Source organism: Carassius auratus, chromosome 34 (assembly GCF_003368295.1).
Source record: "Carassius auratus strain Wakin chromosome 34, ASM336829v1, whole genome shotgun sequence".
NCBI classification, from domain to species: Eukaryota; Metazoa; Chordata; class Actinopteri; order Cypriniformes; family Cyprinidae; genus Carassius; species Carassius auratus.
The window spans coordinates 18,771,425-18,789,727 of record NC_039276.1 but is presented as its reverse complement, the minus strand read 5'-3'; the positions used below and the strand labels follow the sequence as shown (position 1 = coordinate 18,789,727).

Here is an 18,303-nt window from a genome sequence, read left to right as displayed (position 1 = left end):
CTACATAAGCAAACTTTCTTGTGGCACTGGTCACGTGAATGTGAGGTAATTTTTGTCTGTCATGGTAAATTAGTTTTAAATTCATTGACTTTAATCAGTCTTGTTAGTATTCGTAGTGGAGGTGTGTGTGTTCTCTGTTAATTTTGTAAATACTAGTTTGGTACTTGACCCATTAACAAATGAACCTAATTGGGAAGTGTTGCAAATATTTGGGTAGGGATGGATGATCAGCTCATTACTTTTTTTTTATTTTTTATTCAAGACAAATAACTGGTGTCTTTTTTTTTTTTTTTTTTTTTTTTTTTTGCTTGGACAAAATCCTGCACATTCCATTTTGACTTGGAAATGTCAGAACTAAATTACAATTTTTAAAACCAAATCCCAGTTCTAATCGACAAAGACGACAAAGAACAAAAAAAATTAGAGGCATCCACTGCATTTATGACAATCCAAAAAAAATACATTCAGCATGAGCAGTTATTTAGATCTAAATTATTTGGTATATTTTGACATTTTAAAACCAACATGAAACCAAGACTGCAGAAGCTCTGCATGAGATGCAGATTCACTCTCTGACAGCAGGTGGCGCTTATAAACACTACTTTAATATGCAACTTATAGACAGACTAGATTAAAATCAATCAAAAAATTTCTTAAGCGAGTCCATTACTGTTAAACCCCCACCCCAAATGTATTGTGATTTTTATGACATCTCAACCGATTTGAATCGTCACTTTTTTTAATAGATTTTCAAATGGCTTGCGGTGGATCATTAAATCACTATTTCGGTGTCCCTGCTGTCCAGTGCTTCTCATTTAACTTGTTACTTGCTAGAATTGGCTTGTGCTGGTCCAGTGAGGTCTTGGGCTTCACCAATTTCATGCTCATCATCTTCACTGTCGTGAAGGTCTTTGTCTATAACACAAATAGTTTACAAAACAATAACTACAGTTTCACACATCTGTTTGCTTTCTGTATTGGAATTGCAGTTTCTCAACATAATGTCAACATGCTTTACTCTGTTTCTCACTCTGTTCTACTGTTAAAAATGACAACTAAGTCTTTCATCAAAACTAAATGTATAAAAATGGGGGGTGGGGGGCACTTTCAAGTACAATTAACTTTTTGTGCTATTGTGGAAATGGGGAGAGTGTGCTACTGGGATCATGTATTGATGTAAGCTGAACAAGTTCTTGATATGCAAATAGATTGTGGCTTCCTGTCAGACTGTCTAAAACATGCTTACCTGGATCAGGGTTGTCACTGAGAGCTTTGGAAGTTTCATCTAATTCCATTTCTTTACTCATATTTTCAGCATCAGTAATTTCTTGCTCTTTGTTTTCCCCGTCTTCGCTAACTTTGATTCTTTGTTCAGAATCGTTAGCTGGAAAAAAAAGTAATCATTTGAATAAATTTTGTTGGGTGATATCAGCTCAAAGTTTGTGCATGTTGAACTTTTAAACTAAATCCAGAAGTAATGACAACTAGATTTTGGCATTTTCTGAAAAAGAAATTGCTTTGCATTGTGGTTTCTTAGTATCATTGCTATAAGGTTGGTTATTGGTCCAAGTCAAGAAACCATTTATAAAGTTGTTTTAAATGCAATGCAGATTAAAATTTATGATACTTTGACATTTTCCTCTAGAACATGATTTACACACCCACACTGAAAAATAATTTTTTTACCAAAAATCTCACTGGATTATTACAATTATTGACAAAAATCATGTTTGGAAATGTAAACTGATATTTCCTACTGACACATTACAGAAAAAGATAGAAATAACTGACTTAAAACCTTTTTTTTTTTTTTGTATGCAAATACCAGTGGCCTAAGACTTTTGCACAGTACTGTATAAAAATAATGCATAATATATAATGCACAGATATCAACACTCAGATTCAAAACTCAAAGGTATAGTGAAAATAAACATACTTTTAAACTTACTTTGGGCTTCTATCTCTGATAATTCATACTTTTTTCCATCTATCAAGCTTTCTTGTACGTCATCATTAGCTAAACACAGAGAGAAGATAATTTATAATGCATTATATTTGTAGCACATCTATTAAGATGCAAATCAAAGAGCAAAAAATAAAGACTCACTTTTAACTCCTGATGTCCTTGTATCTAATAAGAGTGAATCTAATAAGAGTAAAAATGAAGTCAAAATTGTTGCACAAATGGGTAGCTGAAAGTCATGTCATATTTATATTTTTAAGGTAATGAGCATCTATGTCTTACCTTTGTTTATTTTTTTGTAAATTAAACAAATAAAAACAGCTGCGATCCCCAAGATAATAGCACCGATGATGACAAATATATCTGGTAGCATGGTTTTCATATCTTTTTGCGGATCATATAATTCATCTAATTACAAGAACATAAAAATAAATAATCATAACCCAACTTCATCAGGAACAATGTACTTCTGCAGTTATTGTTATGTGCATGAAGTAGACCTTTGTTGCAGTCTTTCAGAGTGAAGCTAGTGTTCTTTTGGCTAACTTCATTTTTCACAGTGCAAGTAAAGACTGCCTCAGGCTTCTCCTCCTTGCTGATATTAAGCTCTTGCTTAGAGTGTTGTGTAGAATTTGATCCAGTCCATTCAAAGGATATTTTGGAATTAGATGAAGCTGAACAGAACAGTGTTTTTGATTCTGTCGTCAGTTTACAGGTCACAACTGGCTCCTGCAAAGCCTCTTGAGGAAACATGGACGATACAGGTTTTGTGTTTACTATGTGGGAAATATTTTTTAATAACAATACTCTGAGTTAAGATCAGAAATGTTTGAAACATACACTTACTAATATAAAAGATTCCAATGATATTTGTCTTAAAATTCTCATGAATTCCTATTGTTTTGACAATGTCTCATTCTTTTGCTGTACACAAGTGGTCAGTTTAATATTGTATTTTCACAGTTTAATTACATATTTATACTTAAATAATTGTATTACATTATAATGATTTTCCATTAAAGTCGCATCCACTGCCAGTTACCAATACTTTTTTTTTCTGCAAACTATAAATAAAAGTTTATGAGTGCTGTGTTCACAAAACAAACTATCTTTAATATGTATCAATAGATTATGGGAGCATCTTTTGCTTTAAATGCTGGTAATGATCTTGGTCATCCAGCTTCACCAGTTAAGTATTAATGGTGAGCAGCTTGGCTATGCAGATATGCCAGCAATGATGCATTATATTTGTACATTAAGTCACTTACACATAATGTACAATTGTACATTAAGACACTTACCAATAACTTGAACTTCATTTTCAGACTTTTGATTCTTTCCATTGATCTGTATTTCAGACTTATAAATACCACTGTCCTGGCTTGTCATGTGATGAACAGTGAGCTGCCCAGTAGTGATTTCAATCCACGATCTTCCTTTGAATTGTCCATACGCTTCAAATTCATTCAAATAATAGTCGGCCACCTTGTGTTCATTGAATGTCCACAAAATGTCTTCAGGCTTTCCATTTATATTTGGATTTAAAGTCAAATTATTCCCATTCTCAACAAAGGTGACAGAAGTTACAGCATCTGAAGAACATTTATAAAGGGTAAGATCATGGTGCAAGGTTCAATCTAAAACATCTAAAAGTTAATAACATAACATTTTTACAATGAAATGATAACTCCAAAGCGATAGTGCATTAGCTTGTTTCCTAACAGGCCCTGAATAAATTCTGTGCTGTTACTCAAGCCTAAGTTGTCTTTAACATTAGTTAGGAAATGAATGAAAAAATAATTGAAAAGAAAGTTTGTAAAAAAGATGCAAAGCATCTGAGGAAACATGGACGATACTGGTTTTGTGTTTACTATGTGGGAAATATTTTTTAATAACAATACTCTGAGTTAAGATCAGAAATGTTTGAAACATACACTTACTAATATAAAAGATTCCAATGATATTTGTCTTAAAATTCTCATGAATTCCTATTGTTTTGACAATGTCTCATTCTTTTGCTGTACACAAGTGGTCAGTTTAATATTGTATTTTTACAGTTTAATTACATATTTATACTTAAATAATTGTATTACATTATAATGATTTTCCATTAAAGTCGCATCCACTGCCAGTTACCAATACTTTTTTTTTTTCTGCAAACTATAAATAAAAGTTTATGAGTGCTGTGTTCACAAAACAAACTATCTTTAATATGTATCAATAGATTATGGGAGCATCTTTTGCTTTAAATGCTGGTAATGATCTTGGTCATCCAGCTTCACCAGTTAAGTATTAATGGTGAGCAGCTTGGCTATGCAGATATGCCAGCAATGAGGCATTATATTTGTACATTAAGTCACTTACACATAGTGTACAATTGTACATTAAGACACTTACCAATAACTTGAACTTCATTTTCAGACTTTTGATTCTTTCCATCGATCTGTATTTCAGACTTATAAATACCACTGTCCTGGCTTGTCATGTGATGAACAGTGAGCTGCCCAGTAGTGATTTCAATCCACGATCTTCCTTTGAATTGTCCATACGCTTCAAATTCATTCAAATAATAGTCGGCCACCTTGTGTTCATTGAATGTCCACAAAATGTCTTCAGGCTTTCCATTTATATTTGGATTTAAAGTCAAATTATTCCCATTCTCAACAAAGGTGACAGAAGTTACAGCATCTGAATAACATTTATAAAGGGTAAGATCATGGTGCAAGGTTCAATCTAAAACATCTAAAAGTTAATAACATAACATTTTTACAATGAAATGATAACTCCAGTGTGATTTCCTAACAGGCCCTGAATAAATTCTGTGCTGTTACTCAAGCCTAAGTTGTCTTTAACATTAGTTAGGAAATGAATGGAAAAAAAAAATTGAAAAGAAAGTTTGTATGGATGGAGTCCAATTCGTTGTTTGCTTAACCTGGACATGAAACACTTGACAAAAAACTTGTTTTGCAACCCATTAGAACAGCTTAATTAAAATAACTCCAATTAACAACTATAATAATAGTTACATTACAATGCAAATGACTATTTTTAATTATAAACAACATTACTTACTGAATCGTGATAATATTACACAGACGAAAAGATGAAATACTTCCCAGAGTGTTCTCATTTTTCATTCACTTTCTTACTTCTCTCAGCTGTTCCAGGTAAACGGTCGGTCCAAAGTGGCTTTTGTGCATTTGTGTGAGCCTGAAACTGTAATTAAAACATGAATGGTTTGGTTATATGTAGTTATTATGGTAAGTTGCCACTTCCTCAAATGAAAAAGTTTGTCATTGATATTTAAAGGATGATCTTTTTATCAAGTCATGCTAGCTCCACCCCATTGATTACAGCTGATAAAGTCATAGTTCACTGAATAAAAAAAAATATAAAAATAAAATTGTCATTAATTATTCACCCCCTCAAATTGTTCCAAACCTTTATGAGTTTATTTTTTTTTAATTTTGAAGAAAGTGGGTAACAAAACAGTTGCTGGTCCCCACTGACTTTAATAGTCCTACATTTTTGATAATCCACTTTCAATCTACAGTCGTGCGTCACAATATGAAAAGTTATGATGTTACATAGTGAGTTTAAACATTGAATTACACAAATATAAAAACAACAAGAACATTACACAGCCAAAGTGCAAATTTATTTGCATGGTGTACAAAGAGTGCTTTCAATAGTGATGCTTATAAAAGTCTGTGCCCTAAAGCCTATAAATAGCAGGCACAGGCCCAAATACATTTGCATTATGGGAGAATTTCTAGAAATATGAACATTCAGCGGCAGCTTTACAAACACTATTCATTTGTGGTAGAAGATCAGAATAAACACCTCAAAAATGTTCACAAACATAAAAACACATTTGTTTACATTTTTTAAGCAGAGTACAAAACTAATTCACAAACCTAAAACCAACATTACTGTTTTTGTTGGTCTGGCCATGTATCTGTGGATTACATGGTAAATGCTAAATTATCTCAATATTTGGGTTTAAATGTCAAGTCAAGTCAAGTCACCTTTATTTATATAGCACTTTAAACAAAATACATTGCGTCAAAGCAACTAAACAACATTCATTAGGAAAACAGTGTGTCAATAATGCAAAATGACAGTTAAAGTGTCTGATAACCTACTGTAATAGTGTCACGATCATTAGATGGAGTGCCCATGAACTTTAGTGGAGTGCCCTCTACTGCCCTCTACAATATCAGGACCATTCCACCCATCAACCACCAGATGTCACTTGGACACTAGCACCTCTCATACTGTTGCATCACAATTACCTTGCCACACCTGCACCTCATTTACACACACATAAAAGCAGCACGATCACTCTAACTCACTGCGAAGTCTTGTTTAGCCTGTCTGACATTTCCGAGTGGTTTTCCTAGTGTTTGTTCTTCTCGTGTATTATCTTGGATTGTATAACCGACTCTGATTCTCTGCTTGTTACCGTTAATGATTTTGGATATCCCTAACATACCTGATGCCGTTAATGATTTCTGCCTGTATGACCATTCTCTTAATAAAATTCTGCAAATGGATCCGAACACCTCTGACTCCCTGTTACAAATAGACCTTGTCAGGGTATACCATCCTTTTAGCAAAAGACTTTAAGTAGACAGTCTACATAAAAAATAAATAAATAATATATATATAACATATACAACTTTATATAACTTTCTAAAGATTGTGTCTATTCCACAGCCTTGTTTCATCCATGTACAATTCAATATGGTGGGGTTGTCAAAGTTCTTTGTAGGGGGTTGTATAAGCTTTTAGTCAAAACTGAAACCTAATAACTCATATTATCCCAGTATAACATGATCAGTCACAAACTTGCTTATTTGATTAGCAGACTGACATAGAAATGGAACACAACTGTTTTTAACATTTTAGCCATAAAATTAGTTAATTTTCACTTGACTTTGAATAACAAAATTTCTTATAATTTCTATTGATGTTGTAGTTTACACGTGTCTTATTAATGTGTGGAATGTTAAATATATTGAGTTGAAAAACTTCAACACTGCTAGTATAACATTTTTTTGCTCTGAAAGCTGAGGAACAAAATACAACAGAACTGTAAGCTGACACCCACTCAGTTGTGCAGCACAACTGAAAAAAAAGTAGTTGTTTGAAAGCTTAGTGGTAACTGCTACTTTTATCTGATCAAATGGTTTGCCAGAGCTGCTATTTACTAGCACATGTTTATTCTCATACATTAAAGGCCGAAAAGTGGTGAGTAACCTGCAACATGGCCTTTAATATAAACATTTGACGTTCCCCACGTCCTTTGGAGAGGTTGCCATATCTGTGTCCCCAGTGACCTATTATCACAGTTTCAAGTAAGGGTGCTTTTGGTAACAATTTATTTTACAGTGTCCTTGTTACATGTTACTTTAGTAATTACAGTAAATTTCATGATTGTATGCAATAAACCTAATCCGACCCCAAATCGTAAACTTACATTAAATGTTGTTAATTAACAATACAAGCACTTAAATGTACAATTACAATTTAAGGACACCATAAAATAAAGTGTAACCAAACTCGTTAAACAGGCTTTGAAAAGGGAAGCTGCACATGTCTGAAAAGGCTTAAGGCTATATAACAAATAGGGATATAGTTCTGTAGTTAGTAACCACTAGAATGATTAGAATGTGACTAGAATGTGTTTTTTTTTTTTTATATATAATTTGATGACTAATTTTACAGTGCATGTGACAGGACATGGTCGCTTCACTTCGTTTTGTCGAAGTATATATATATAAAGTATATATAAAGAAATAATTTGTGGGAATCTGATAATATGTCGTTCACCTGATGTCATAATTTGCTTATACCTGTGTTGTTCCAAACTTGTATAACTCTCTTTACTTTGAAAAACAAAAGAACGATCCTGGAAACATGTATATAGGGTTAAAGTTAAATATAGGCATCTAGACATATACTGTAAGTGTAACAGTCCTGTATTTAAAAAATTTAAGGCAAACTGAAGAATCAGTCAAGAAAATAGTTAATGTTAAGATTGAATAAACTAAGACATAATTAATCCATATTCTATGCAGCAAAGTGACATACTTATCTCTACCCTCCCACCTGCCCTATGCTCTGGTTCTGAATTAAAGTGATAAAATAAAAATGATAAGGGGATGCCACAATATTTTTACACTAGGTATCTTCATCATATCTCCCCCATCCCCTCTTCTACTTTTTGTTGGGCTTTTAGTAGGGCTGTCAAAATGACTGAAAAACTAAATTTGAATTTGCAATTAAATATGATTATATTCGAATTTAAAATGTATAATTTTAGTTAGGGTGAAGAAAAGCTTTTGGCTTTTCTTCTGAGGCCACAAGAGGGCGCATTGGGCAAAATATTACTAATGCACGTTTACTCAAAGCATAAGAAAATATGACTGTGAAAAAAGTGTATATTTAAAATAATGTTTATTTTTTATCAAACGTCTTTTTATTAAAGCAGGTAATTTGACATACAATTCACTTGTACATTCTGATAGCTCTTTTTTTTATAACCAATTCAAAAAAAAAAAAGATAAAATAAAATACAAAAGGTAATTTACAACTTAAAATGGTACAACATTAAAAAGGCAAAAACAAAACAAGAACACACACATATAAAGACAAAAAAAAAAAAAAAAAAAAAAAAAACCCACCAGACTGACCACAATCCCCCACAATATCCCAACCCCCTATTCAACCATCTAACCCCTTCCCATTTATCTTCACCCTTCCTCATAGAGACCTTCACTCTAAAACTATTAACATTGTCACATATCGTGTGCTAGGATGCGGACTGTTGCACCGAATTTGTAGTTTTTAGGTATGATATGAGGGGTTTCCATGTTTTATTGAATAAGTTGAGCCTGTCTCTCATTGTATATCTTATCCTTTCTAAATGAAGTGTGTTAGTTAAATCCTCTAACCACATCTTAGAGGTAGGTACAGTTGCGCTCTTCCATAAGATGAGGATTAATCTCTTTGCTATTATTAAGCAATAAGAGAGAAAACGCTGTTGTGCCACGCTCAGTTCTCTGAAGGTCTCCGATATTCCAAGAATGATAAACATGGGCTCAGGTTCGATTGAAGTATTTATGACCTCAGACATAATGTTGAATATATCAACCCAGAACAATTGAACCCTTGGGCATAGAGCAAAACTATGGAGAAGTGTTGCTACGGAAGAGTGGCACTTATCACACATGGGTGACACTTCTGGGTATATGTGATGTAGTTTCTCTTTTGAATAATGAAGCCTATGCATAATTTTAAATTGGACAAGACAATGTCTTGCATTGTCTGAACAATTATGTATGTTTTCAAGACTATCTTTCCATAAATCATCTGAAATAGATTCACCAAGTTCCTCTTCCCACTTTCTTTTATAGTTTTCAGTCAATGGGGAGCTTATTAGTAAAAGGCTGTTATAGACACGTGATATCAGTTTACTTTCGTTAGGAGACAATTTCAGACAGTCGTCTATTTTAGATTGTGGTTCAGTCTCAAATTCTCTTAAGTATTTCCGAACGTAGTCCCTAACTTGCAGGTAACGAAAGAAATTATTTTTCCCCAGTTCATATTTCTTCTGTAATTGCGTGAATGAAGCAAAGATGCCTCCCACGTATAGATCACCAATACATTGGACACCCCTTTCACACCATGTAGAAAAGGCTCCATCCAGACTGGAGGGGGCAAATGTGGGATTTCTAGTGATGGGTAAGAGAAGAGAGATTGGTTTAAGATTAAAGGTGGTCTTGATTTGTTTCCAGGTACAGATCATGCTATGAATGATGGGATTGTTATTATACAGGGACTTATTAACCGCAGCTGGAGCTAGTAGGACTGCGGCCATAGAATACGGGTGACAGTCTTCCCGCTCCAGCATTAGCCAATCAGACATTGGTATTGAAGTGTCCAACCAAAAGGTAAACATCTTAATCGCTGAGGCCCAGTAATATAGCAAAAAAATCTGGGAGTGCCAATCCCCCCTCTGGCTTTGGCCTACAGAGATGTTTTTTACCTATTCTGTGAACTTTGTGTCCCCACAGAAAAGGAACTATCAAAGAATCTAAGTTTTTAAAAAAAGATTTTTTTAGAAACATTGGGATGTTTTGAAATAGGTATAACAATTGCGGGAGAAAGATCATCTTTATAGCATTAATTCTCCCAATTAAAGAAATTGGGAGCGTGTCCCAAAATGATATTCTAGTCTGTAATCGCTCTATTAGAGGGGGGAAGTTTGCCTGGAAAAGAGAGGAGTACTGCTTTGTCACTTCTATCCCCAAATAGGTAAATTTCTCTGGAGAGATTGTAAATGGAAAGTGATCTAGGTGTGTTAAGTCACTCATTTGGACCGGCATTAAAACACTTTTAGACCAATTAATCCGATCCGATAACCCGAAAATGTCCCAAACAGGTTGATTTTGTCAAGAAGATTAGGGATGGTAATTTGAGGCCTCGTTATATATAAAAGGATGTCATCTGCGTATAATGATATCTTATTATTTGTGTCTTTGGTGGAGTATCCATGAATCTGGGGTTCCATTCTAATACATTGGGCTAGAGGTTCGATAGCCAACGCAAAAATTAAAGGGGATAGTGGACACCCCTGCCTTGTCCCTCTATGTAAACTAAACGGGGAGGACATTGTCCGGTTTGTTAGGATTTGAGCCGTAGGATTCTTGTAAATGAGTTTGATAAGTGACAGGAACTTACTTCCGAAATTGAACCTGTTAAGAACTTCAAATAAATAACACCACTCGATCTGGTCAAATGCCTTCTCGGCGTCAAGTGCAAGTATGACAAGATCAGAGGGTGGACCTCTCTTTGTGTATATAATATTGAAAAGACGTCTAAGATTAAAAGTAGCACTCCGATTTGGTATGAAACCCGTCTGGTCCGTATGAACTAGCTTTCCCAATAGAGGATTCAGCCTGTTAGCTAATATCTTGGCAAATAATTTCCCATCGACATTAAGGAGGGAGATAGGACGATAAGCGCCTACTTCCTGTGAGTCCTTCCCTTTTTTATGAATTAATGTGATCACAGCCTCAGTTAAGGTGGAAGGTAAATTACCCTGTATCTGAGCATGTTCATATAATTTCAGCAGGTATGGGGATAGATTCTCATTGAATGTTTTGTATATTTCCCCTGGAAGTCCATCAGGACCGGGTGTCTTATTACTTTTTAGGGAGGCAATAGCGCTCCGAACTTCTGCAATTGGGAGGTCGGAGTTCAAGGAAGCACAATCTTCCTCGCTCAATCTGGGAAGTTCACATTTATCTAAAAATGCATTAATAGTTACAGAGTTTGAAGTAGTCTTTGAGGTGTACAAATCAGTATAAAATTCCAGAAACCTGTCATTGATATCTTTAGGCTTAGTAAGTATTGTGTTATTGTGGGCTTTTATCCTATGTATCGTTCTATCGTTTTCCATTTTTCTAAGTTGTCTAGCTAGTAGTTTGTGTGGTTTGTCACCAAATTCAAAATATTTCTGCCTAGTATAGAGGAATGCTTTACTTAGTTTTGCAGAGATAATTTTGTTATATTCATACTTAAGTGTTGCTATTTTCCTGTGCAATAAAATAGAGGGGGAATGTGCATTTTCTATGTCAAGTAATTTAATTTGATCTTCTAATTCTTTTAATATAATCTTATTCACTTTTCGCCTAGAAACTTCAAACGAGATGATACAGCCTCTTATATAAGCCTTGAATGCTTCCCAGAGGATGGAGGGAGAGGTATCAGGGTTGTCGTTTATTTCAAAGTATAAAGAAATCTGGTCTTTTAAGTATTCACAAAATTTATTTTCAGTGAGTAGATGTGAATTCAGTTTCCAAGAGGCGTGTGGCTTGTCTACATGATCTAAACACACCGAAAAGGTGAGTGGGCTATGATCTGAAATCACTATACTGTGATATTTAGCATTTAACGTGTGCGGTACAAGTTTGGCGTCCACCAGGAAGTAGTCTATCCTACTGTAGGAGTTATGTACAGGTGAATAAAATGAGTAGTCCCTGCCTGTAGGGTTCATCGCTCTCCATATATCCAGTATATTTGTGTTATTAATGAACATATTTAAAAATTCACTAGAGGCATTTCTTGGAAGTCTCTTCGTGGAGGACCTATCAAGATATGTGTCGAGGACAGTATTAAAATCACCCCCTATTATCAAGTGTGTTTGTGAGATGTCTGGTATCAGTGAAAAAACCTTCTGAAAGAATATGGGGTTATCTATGTTAGGAGCATATATATTTACTAAAGTAAGGGAAGTGTTATGGATTTCACCAATCACTATTATATAGCGGCCCTCTTTATCAGTGATTGTTTTTTTATGCAAAAAAGGCACACCTTTTCTCAGTAGAATGGCCGCACCTCTTGCTTTGGATAAAAAGTTTGAGTGGTAAACTTCCCCTATCCAATTTGCTTTTAACCTGCCATGCGAGGCATTCTTCAGGTGAGTTTCCTGTAGGAACATAATGTCTGAGGTCAGTGACTTTAGGTGGGTCAGAATTTTACCCCTCTTGACTGGATTATTAACTCCACGTACATTCCAGCTAGAAAATGTGAGACCTTTCAACCCTCTGGTGTGATTATTTAAACTATCCTGCATCTGGAGTATGTGATCAGTACAGTATCTGCAGCAGTACAGTTGTCAATGTGTAGGATTTGAGTGAATGGTCTTCCTATCCCACCCCTCCCTTCTACCCCAGTCCACCCCATAACTGTTATCAAGGTCAGCCCAGTCCCCATATTAACAAATGTAAACAAAACTACTCTAGCCAATTCAAAGTGAATGTGGCACGAGCCTTCTTAAGGAAGTACAAACAAACCAGTAGCTTCCCCACACCTTCTGGTGGCCTGATGCTAACTCCTATCAATGATCACATAGCTTGGTAACTTACACAAAATATTTAGGTAGATTAGTAAAGAGAAGAAAATATAACCAGTTAAAGTGCCATAATAATATTATTATCCATGGGTGCACACACACACACACACATATAAACGTATACACAGGTTCACACGACACACCCATACATATACAAATACCCATACACCTATGTCCATAGTTGAGAAGAAGAACGCTTTCCCCAGGGTGGGAATTTGCATCAACTGTATAAATAATAATAATAATACTAATAATGGATTTAAATAGGATAAGTAGTTTTAAGTATGTATGACCAAAAACTTAACTGAGTTGCAACTCCAACGGAGGCAATGACACTTTGAATACCTTTCAATAACAGTGAGCCCTTTCCACACTTTAAAGAACTAGCTGAACAATTGTCAGGGCTCTAGATAAGATATCAGAAAAATAGAAAGAAGGAAAAGAGAAAAATAATGTTTATAAACCAATTATAATTAAGTAGCATCAACAGCATCAAGTGTACATGCATAGTTTAATACAAAGGGATGAAAGCCAATAACACAATAAGCCAATACATTTTTCATTTAAACATGAGATGCAAAAGGACGGGGAAAACCAACCATAAAGTCTCAAGATATGTTTTTTAAAAAAAATTTAATCCACCTTAATTTTACATGGCTTTCTTAACATGCGGCTCTCTTGTGAGACGTGAGTGCAATGGTAATAGAAGACGTCCCTTTTTAGAAAATGCATGAAATATGCACTCTGGGTGTATGGTTTGGTTTTAGTTTTGACGTAAACAAGATCTTCTCCACATTCTCTTTTTCCGCAATATTTTTATTGAACATCGCAGCAGCGCTGTATCTAGTTGCTTCATCTGTATATGTTACCAAAAACATTCTAATGCAATGACACTTTTATATTGTCATTACATCTTGTGTGCCACTGATAAAGGCCAAAGTATAATATGACCATCCGCATCCGTGCACCGTCCGCATTATGTAATTTTCGTCATACATTTTTGGGTATCTTTTATATCTTGACCCTGACATTACTTAGGCCAGTCTGATTTGAAGATGGGACACTGATGTTTATGGGTGGCTTCTACAGGTTATCTGATATATTCCTTTTTTAGCGGTGTTCAGTCTGTCTATCACTTCGTCTTCCTCTTCCTCCTCTTTTTTTCTCTCCAAGTGTCTGGTCTTCCTCATTTTTATCTGCATCTTGTTTCTCAATCTGCTCCTCTGAGGACTATATATGACTTTTCTCTTATTCCATTTCTTCTTGGATTTGGATTTGGTCTCTCTGTCTGTTTAATCAGGTATGCTGTTACTGTTACATCTGCATTTTCATTATTTATTTATTTTTCTTTTCATTTTTGTCTAGTTCAACTTCATTTGAATTTCTTGTGTCCTCTTTATTTTTTCTGTTATAACACACTTCTGACCTTCCTTCAAAAGTTTTTGTCCTTCATGAGCTTCACCCGTACTCTCAAATCCACTGTCCTGATCCCAATTTTTATCAGCAATAGATTATTTAGGAGCAGTAAGTCCGTGGCCGTTTCACTAAGGAGGTTCAACCAACTCTGAGTTTTAACTTAAACTCTGAGTTGACTTACCCTGAGATGGGAAACTCTGAGTTTTCGGATACAGAACAGCTGAAATGAGTTGGTTTAATCAACTCTAAATTGACTGACTCTGAGTTAAGCATGTGCACCACAACTATAAAAAGCCATTATCAAGGGAGCGCCGATATTACGATTAACCATGGCAACAGCTCCCGCCAAAAAGCCGTCTGCATACTTCAGACTGGATACAAATGTAATTTTTATTAGTTATAATATCACAGGTGAAAACTGGCAGAACGTTAGATTAATGAACTAAAAGCTAATCATTTTATGGTATCTCATGGTCAAAAATATATATAAAAAATAATAATATTAATAATAATCTTTTAAGTGCATTTTTCTTATTTTACAAATGATCTTCCAATAGAGTAAGAAAAATATGTCAGTGGCTATTTACCCTAAGTGGAATTAACATATTTATAGCTGGACTCTAACCCAATCAATCGCGTTACAAGCTAGTTTTCCATGCCCAAAACATTAATGCCTACACCATTGAAGGCGTTATTCACATGTGTCGTATTTAACCTTATGTGTTGATGGAGGGCGGAGCTACAGTAGATTTGCACTTAGCAATGGACACTCAGAATAATCTTGTTTTCCATTGCATTAAGATTATTTTTATTACCACACTGGCATATCATTTTGCTTAAGTAACGTGTGCTTAATTTAGATCCCCCCAGGAAACAAGACTAAGTATCTTACAGTATATTGTTTTCTTATATAGAAATGCAGTCTTTATTTTATTATTTTTTTTTAACATTTGTACTTGGAATAAAAGAAAAGAAAAAAAGAAAACACTTTGTAAGAAGAGCATTTTTTCCAGCGTGCATTAATGAAGTGTTTAAAAAGGGGGAGGAGCCCGAAAGAAACTCTGGGTTTACTGAAGAAAACCTGCTCATGACCAGGTTAGTTTCATAGAGTAAGTTACCATGGTAACTGACTCTGAGTATAAGTTTTCAGAAACAGGCTTGACTTACCCTGCTTTCAAGGGTTTGACAAACCTCCCATTCTGAAACAGAAAACCTAGACTTTCCCTCATTTCAGGGTTAACATACTCAGAGCTTTCACTTAATCTCCTTTGTGAAATGGGCCCCTGGTCCTCTCTCGTCCTGTATGATTTGAGTTTATCTTAGGGTTACTTGCATGTAATTGTGCATAATTAATTGTTATTATAATATTAAGTGCATGTAACATATGTAACAAGGACACCTTAAAGGGACAATAAGTAACTTTTTAGGTATTTTATTATCTAAAATCAATATTTTTATTCATAAATATGCCCTCAATGGTGTACAAATACCTATGCCAATGTTTAAACTAATCCTTGTAAATGAAGAATTTATTATCTTTATATACATGGGACGGGTAGGTTGACGGAGGCTTCCATGTAGTTCCGCCATCTTGCAAAACTATAATAGCAGAGAGGGACAAAAAGTACTAAGCCAACGCGTTTCCACAACGCGTTTTCGGTCAGAGCCAGAAACGCAGGTGCAGAGCAGTGAGAGGCACTTGAAACTGCACCGGCAAGTTTAAAAGTCTGGATTGCATTCTTATTATGGACCATACATATGCCGCGCCACAGGAGAAGAAAACATCGTCGCCAAAACAGTCAAAAATAGAACGTAAAAGGAAACGTGACCGTAGATTACAGAAAACAAGAGTTAATGTCGGGGAAGCTTTTTCTAGGTGGAAAGAGCTAATGCTGGATAAAGATTTCAAAAGAGACGCTGAAGTGGCCAGTTTTCTTCTCGACAGGTAAGTCAGTGTTACAGTCTATATTATAATATTTTTTTTATATCTAACAATGCACATTATTCAGAAAATATAACGAATAAAGAAGACATAACTACTAATTACAATATTTCCTGTTTTCCGCAGTCAGTAATTCATACTGTAACATTCGTTTGTTAGTTGTCATGTTGCAGTTTGTTTGAAATAACACACCTGTTCACCTGAAGGAAAACTCGACGAAGTGCTATTAGAAGACATCCCGTCAAAGCTTTTTGGTACATATCGCCTACCGTAGATGCAACGCGCATTTGAAAAAGCGAGGCGCTGGAGAGCAAAATTAGTTTGAATGCAAAATACAATTTCACCACTAGATGGGAGTAATTCCTACTTAGTGTCCCTTTAAAGTAAAGTGTTACAAAATTGTTTTATTCAATATTTAAAATCATGGCATGGAATCTACAAGGAAGTTTCCAAACAATAACAACCCCCCCCCACCCCCAGACACACACCTTGTAAAAGAAGAGAACATATTTATTTTTCCATTTATATATTTTCCCTTAGCAAAAACAATAAATGTTATACAGCTCCTTCTCAAAAAATAGCATATTGTGATAAAAGTTCATTATTTTCCATAATGTAATGATAAAAATTAAACTTTCATATATTTTAGATTCATTGCACACCAGTTGAAATATTTCAGGTCTTTTATTGTTTTAATACCGATGATTTTGGCATACAGCTCATGAAAACCCCAAATTCCTATCTCAAAAAATTAGCATATAATGGAAAGGTTCTCTAAACGAGCTATTAACCTAATCATCTGAATCAACTAATTAACTCTAAACACCTGCAAAAGATTCCTGAGGCTTTTAAAAACTCCCAGCCTGGATCATTACTCAAAACTGCAATCATGGGTAAGACTGCTGACCTGACTGCTGTCCAGAAGGCCACCATTGACACCCTCAAGCGAGAGGATAAGACACAGAAAGACATTTCTGAACAAATAGGCTGAAAAACACTGCACAGCGAGAAGAGGTGACCTGACCCTGAGGAAGATTGTGGACTGAGTTTGGAGTAGAAACATCCAGAGCCACCGTGCACAGGCATGTGCAGGAAATGGGCTACAGAGGAGCAGCACTGGACTGTTGCTCACTGGTCCAAAGTACTTTTTTCGGATGAAAGCAAATTTTGCTTGTTATTCGGAAATCAAGGTGCCAGAGTCTGGAGGAAGACTGGGGAGAAGGAAATGCCAAAATGCCTGAAGTCCAGTGTCAAGTACCCACAGTCAGTGATGGTCTGGGGTGCCATGTCAGGTGCTGGTGTTGGTCCACTGTGTTTTATCAAGGGCAGGGTCAATGCAGCTAGCTATCAGGAGATTTTGGAGCACTTCATGCTTCCATCTGCTGAAAAGCTTTATGGAGATGAAGATTTCGTTTTTCAGCACGACCTGGCACCTGCTCACAGTGCCAAAACCACTGGTTAATGGTTTACTGACCATGGTATTAATGTGCTCAATTGGCCTGCCAACTCTCCTGACCTGAACCCCATAGAGAATCTGTGTGATATTGTGAAGAGAATGTTGAGAGACGCAAGACCCAACACTCTGGATGAGTTTAAGGCCACTATCGAAGCATCCTGGGCCTCCATAACACCTCAGCAGTGCCACAGGCTGATTGCCTCCATGCCACGCCGCATTGAAGCAGTCATTTCTGCAAAAGGATTCCCGACCAAGTATTGAGTGCATAACTGAACATAATTATTTGAAGGTTTACTTTTTTTGTATAAAAAAAAAAAAAAAAAAAATGAGACAGGAATTTGGGGTTTTCATGAGCTGTATGCCAAAATCATCAGTATTAAAACAATAAAAGACATGAAATATTTCAGTTGGTGTGCAATAAATCTAAAATATATGAAAGTTTAATTTTTATCATTACATTATGGAAAATAATGAACTTTTATCACAATATGCAAATTTTTTGAGAAGGACCTTTATTTTGATCTAATTATAAAATCACCTCTAAATACATTTCTATCCCTTAACATAACCCATAACCTATCCCTAAAACCACAGGGAACTGA

The 18,303-nt window shown here is 35.3% G+C and overlaps 1 protein-coding gene across 1 annotated transcript in view; it reads right to left on the bottom strand.

Moving 5' to 3' along the window:
- Positions 1-278: 278 nt before the first annotated feature.
- si:dkey-11f4.14 (uncharacterized) overlaps positions 279-18,303 on the bottom strand; it is a 52,161-nt gene continuing 34,136 nt past the window's right edge. Inside the window, exons 3-11 of the mRNA XM_026218464.1 lie at positions 5,036-5,179; positions 4,361-4,651; positions 3,265-3,555; positions 2,464-2,703; positions 2,246-2,371; positions 2,108-2,146; positions 1,937-2,017; positions 1,247-1,384; positions 279-915 (exon numbers count right to left, since the gene is read on the bottom strand). Of these exons, the coding sequence (XP_026074249.1) occupies positions 824-915; positions 1,247-1,384; positions 1,937-2,017; positions 2,108-2,146; positions 2,246-2,371; positions 2,464-2,703; positions 3,265-3,555; positions 4,361-4,651; positions 5,036-5,093 (1,356 nt within the window). The 5' untranslated portion in view covers positions 5,094-5,179 and the 3' untranslated portion in view covers positions 279-823. The remainder of the gene's footprint in view (positions 916-1,246; positions 1,385-1,936; positions 2,018-2,107; positions 2,147-2,245; positions 2,372-2,463; positions 2,704-3,264; positions 3,556-4,360; positions 4,652-5,035; positions 5,180-18,303) is intronic.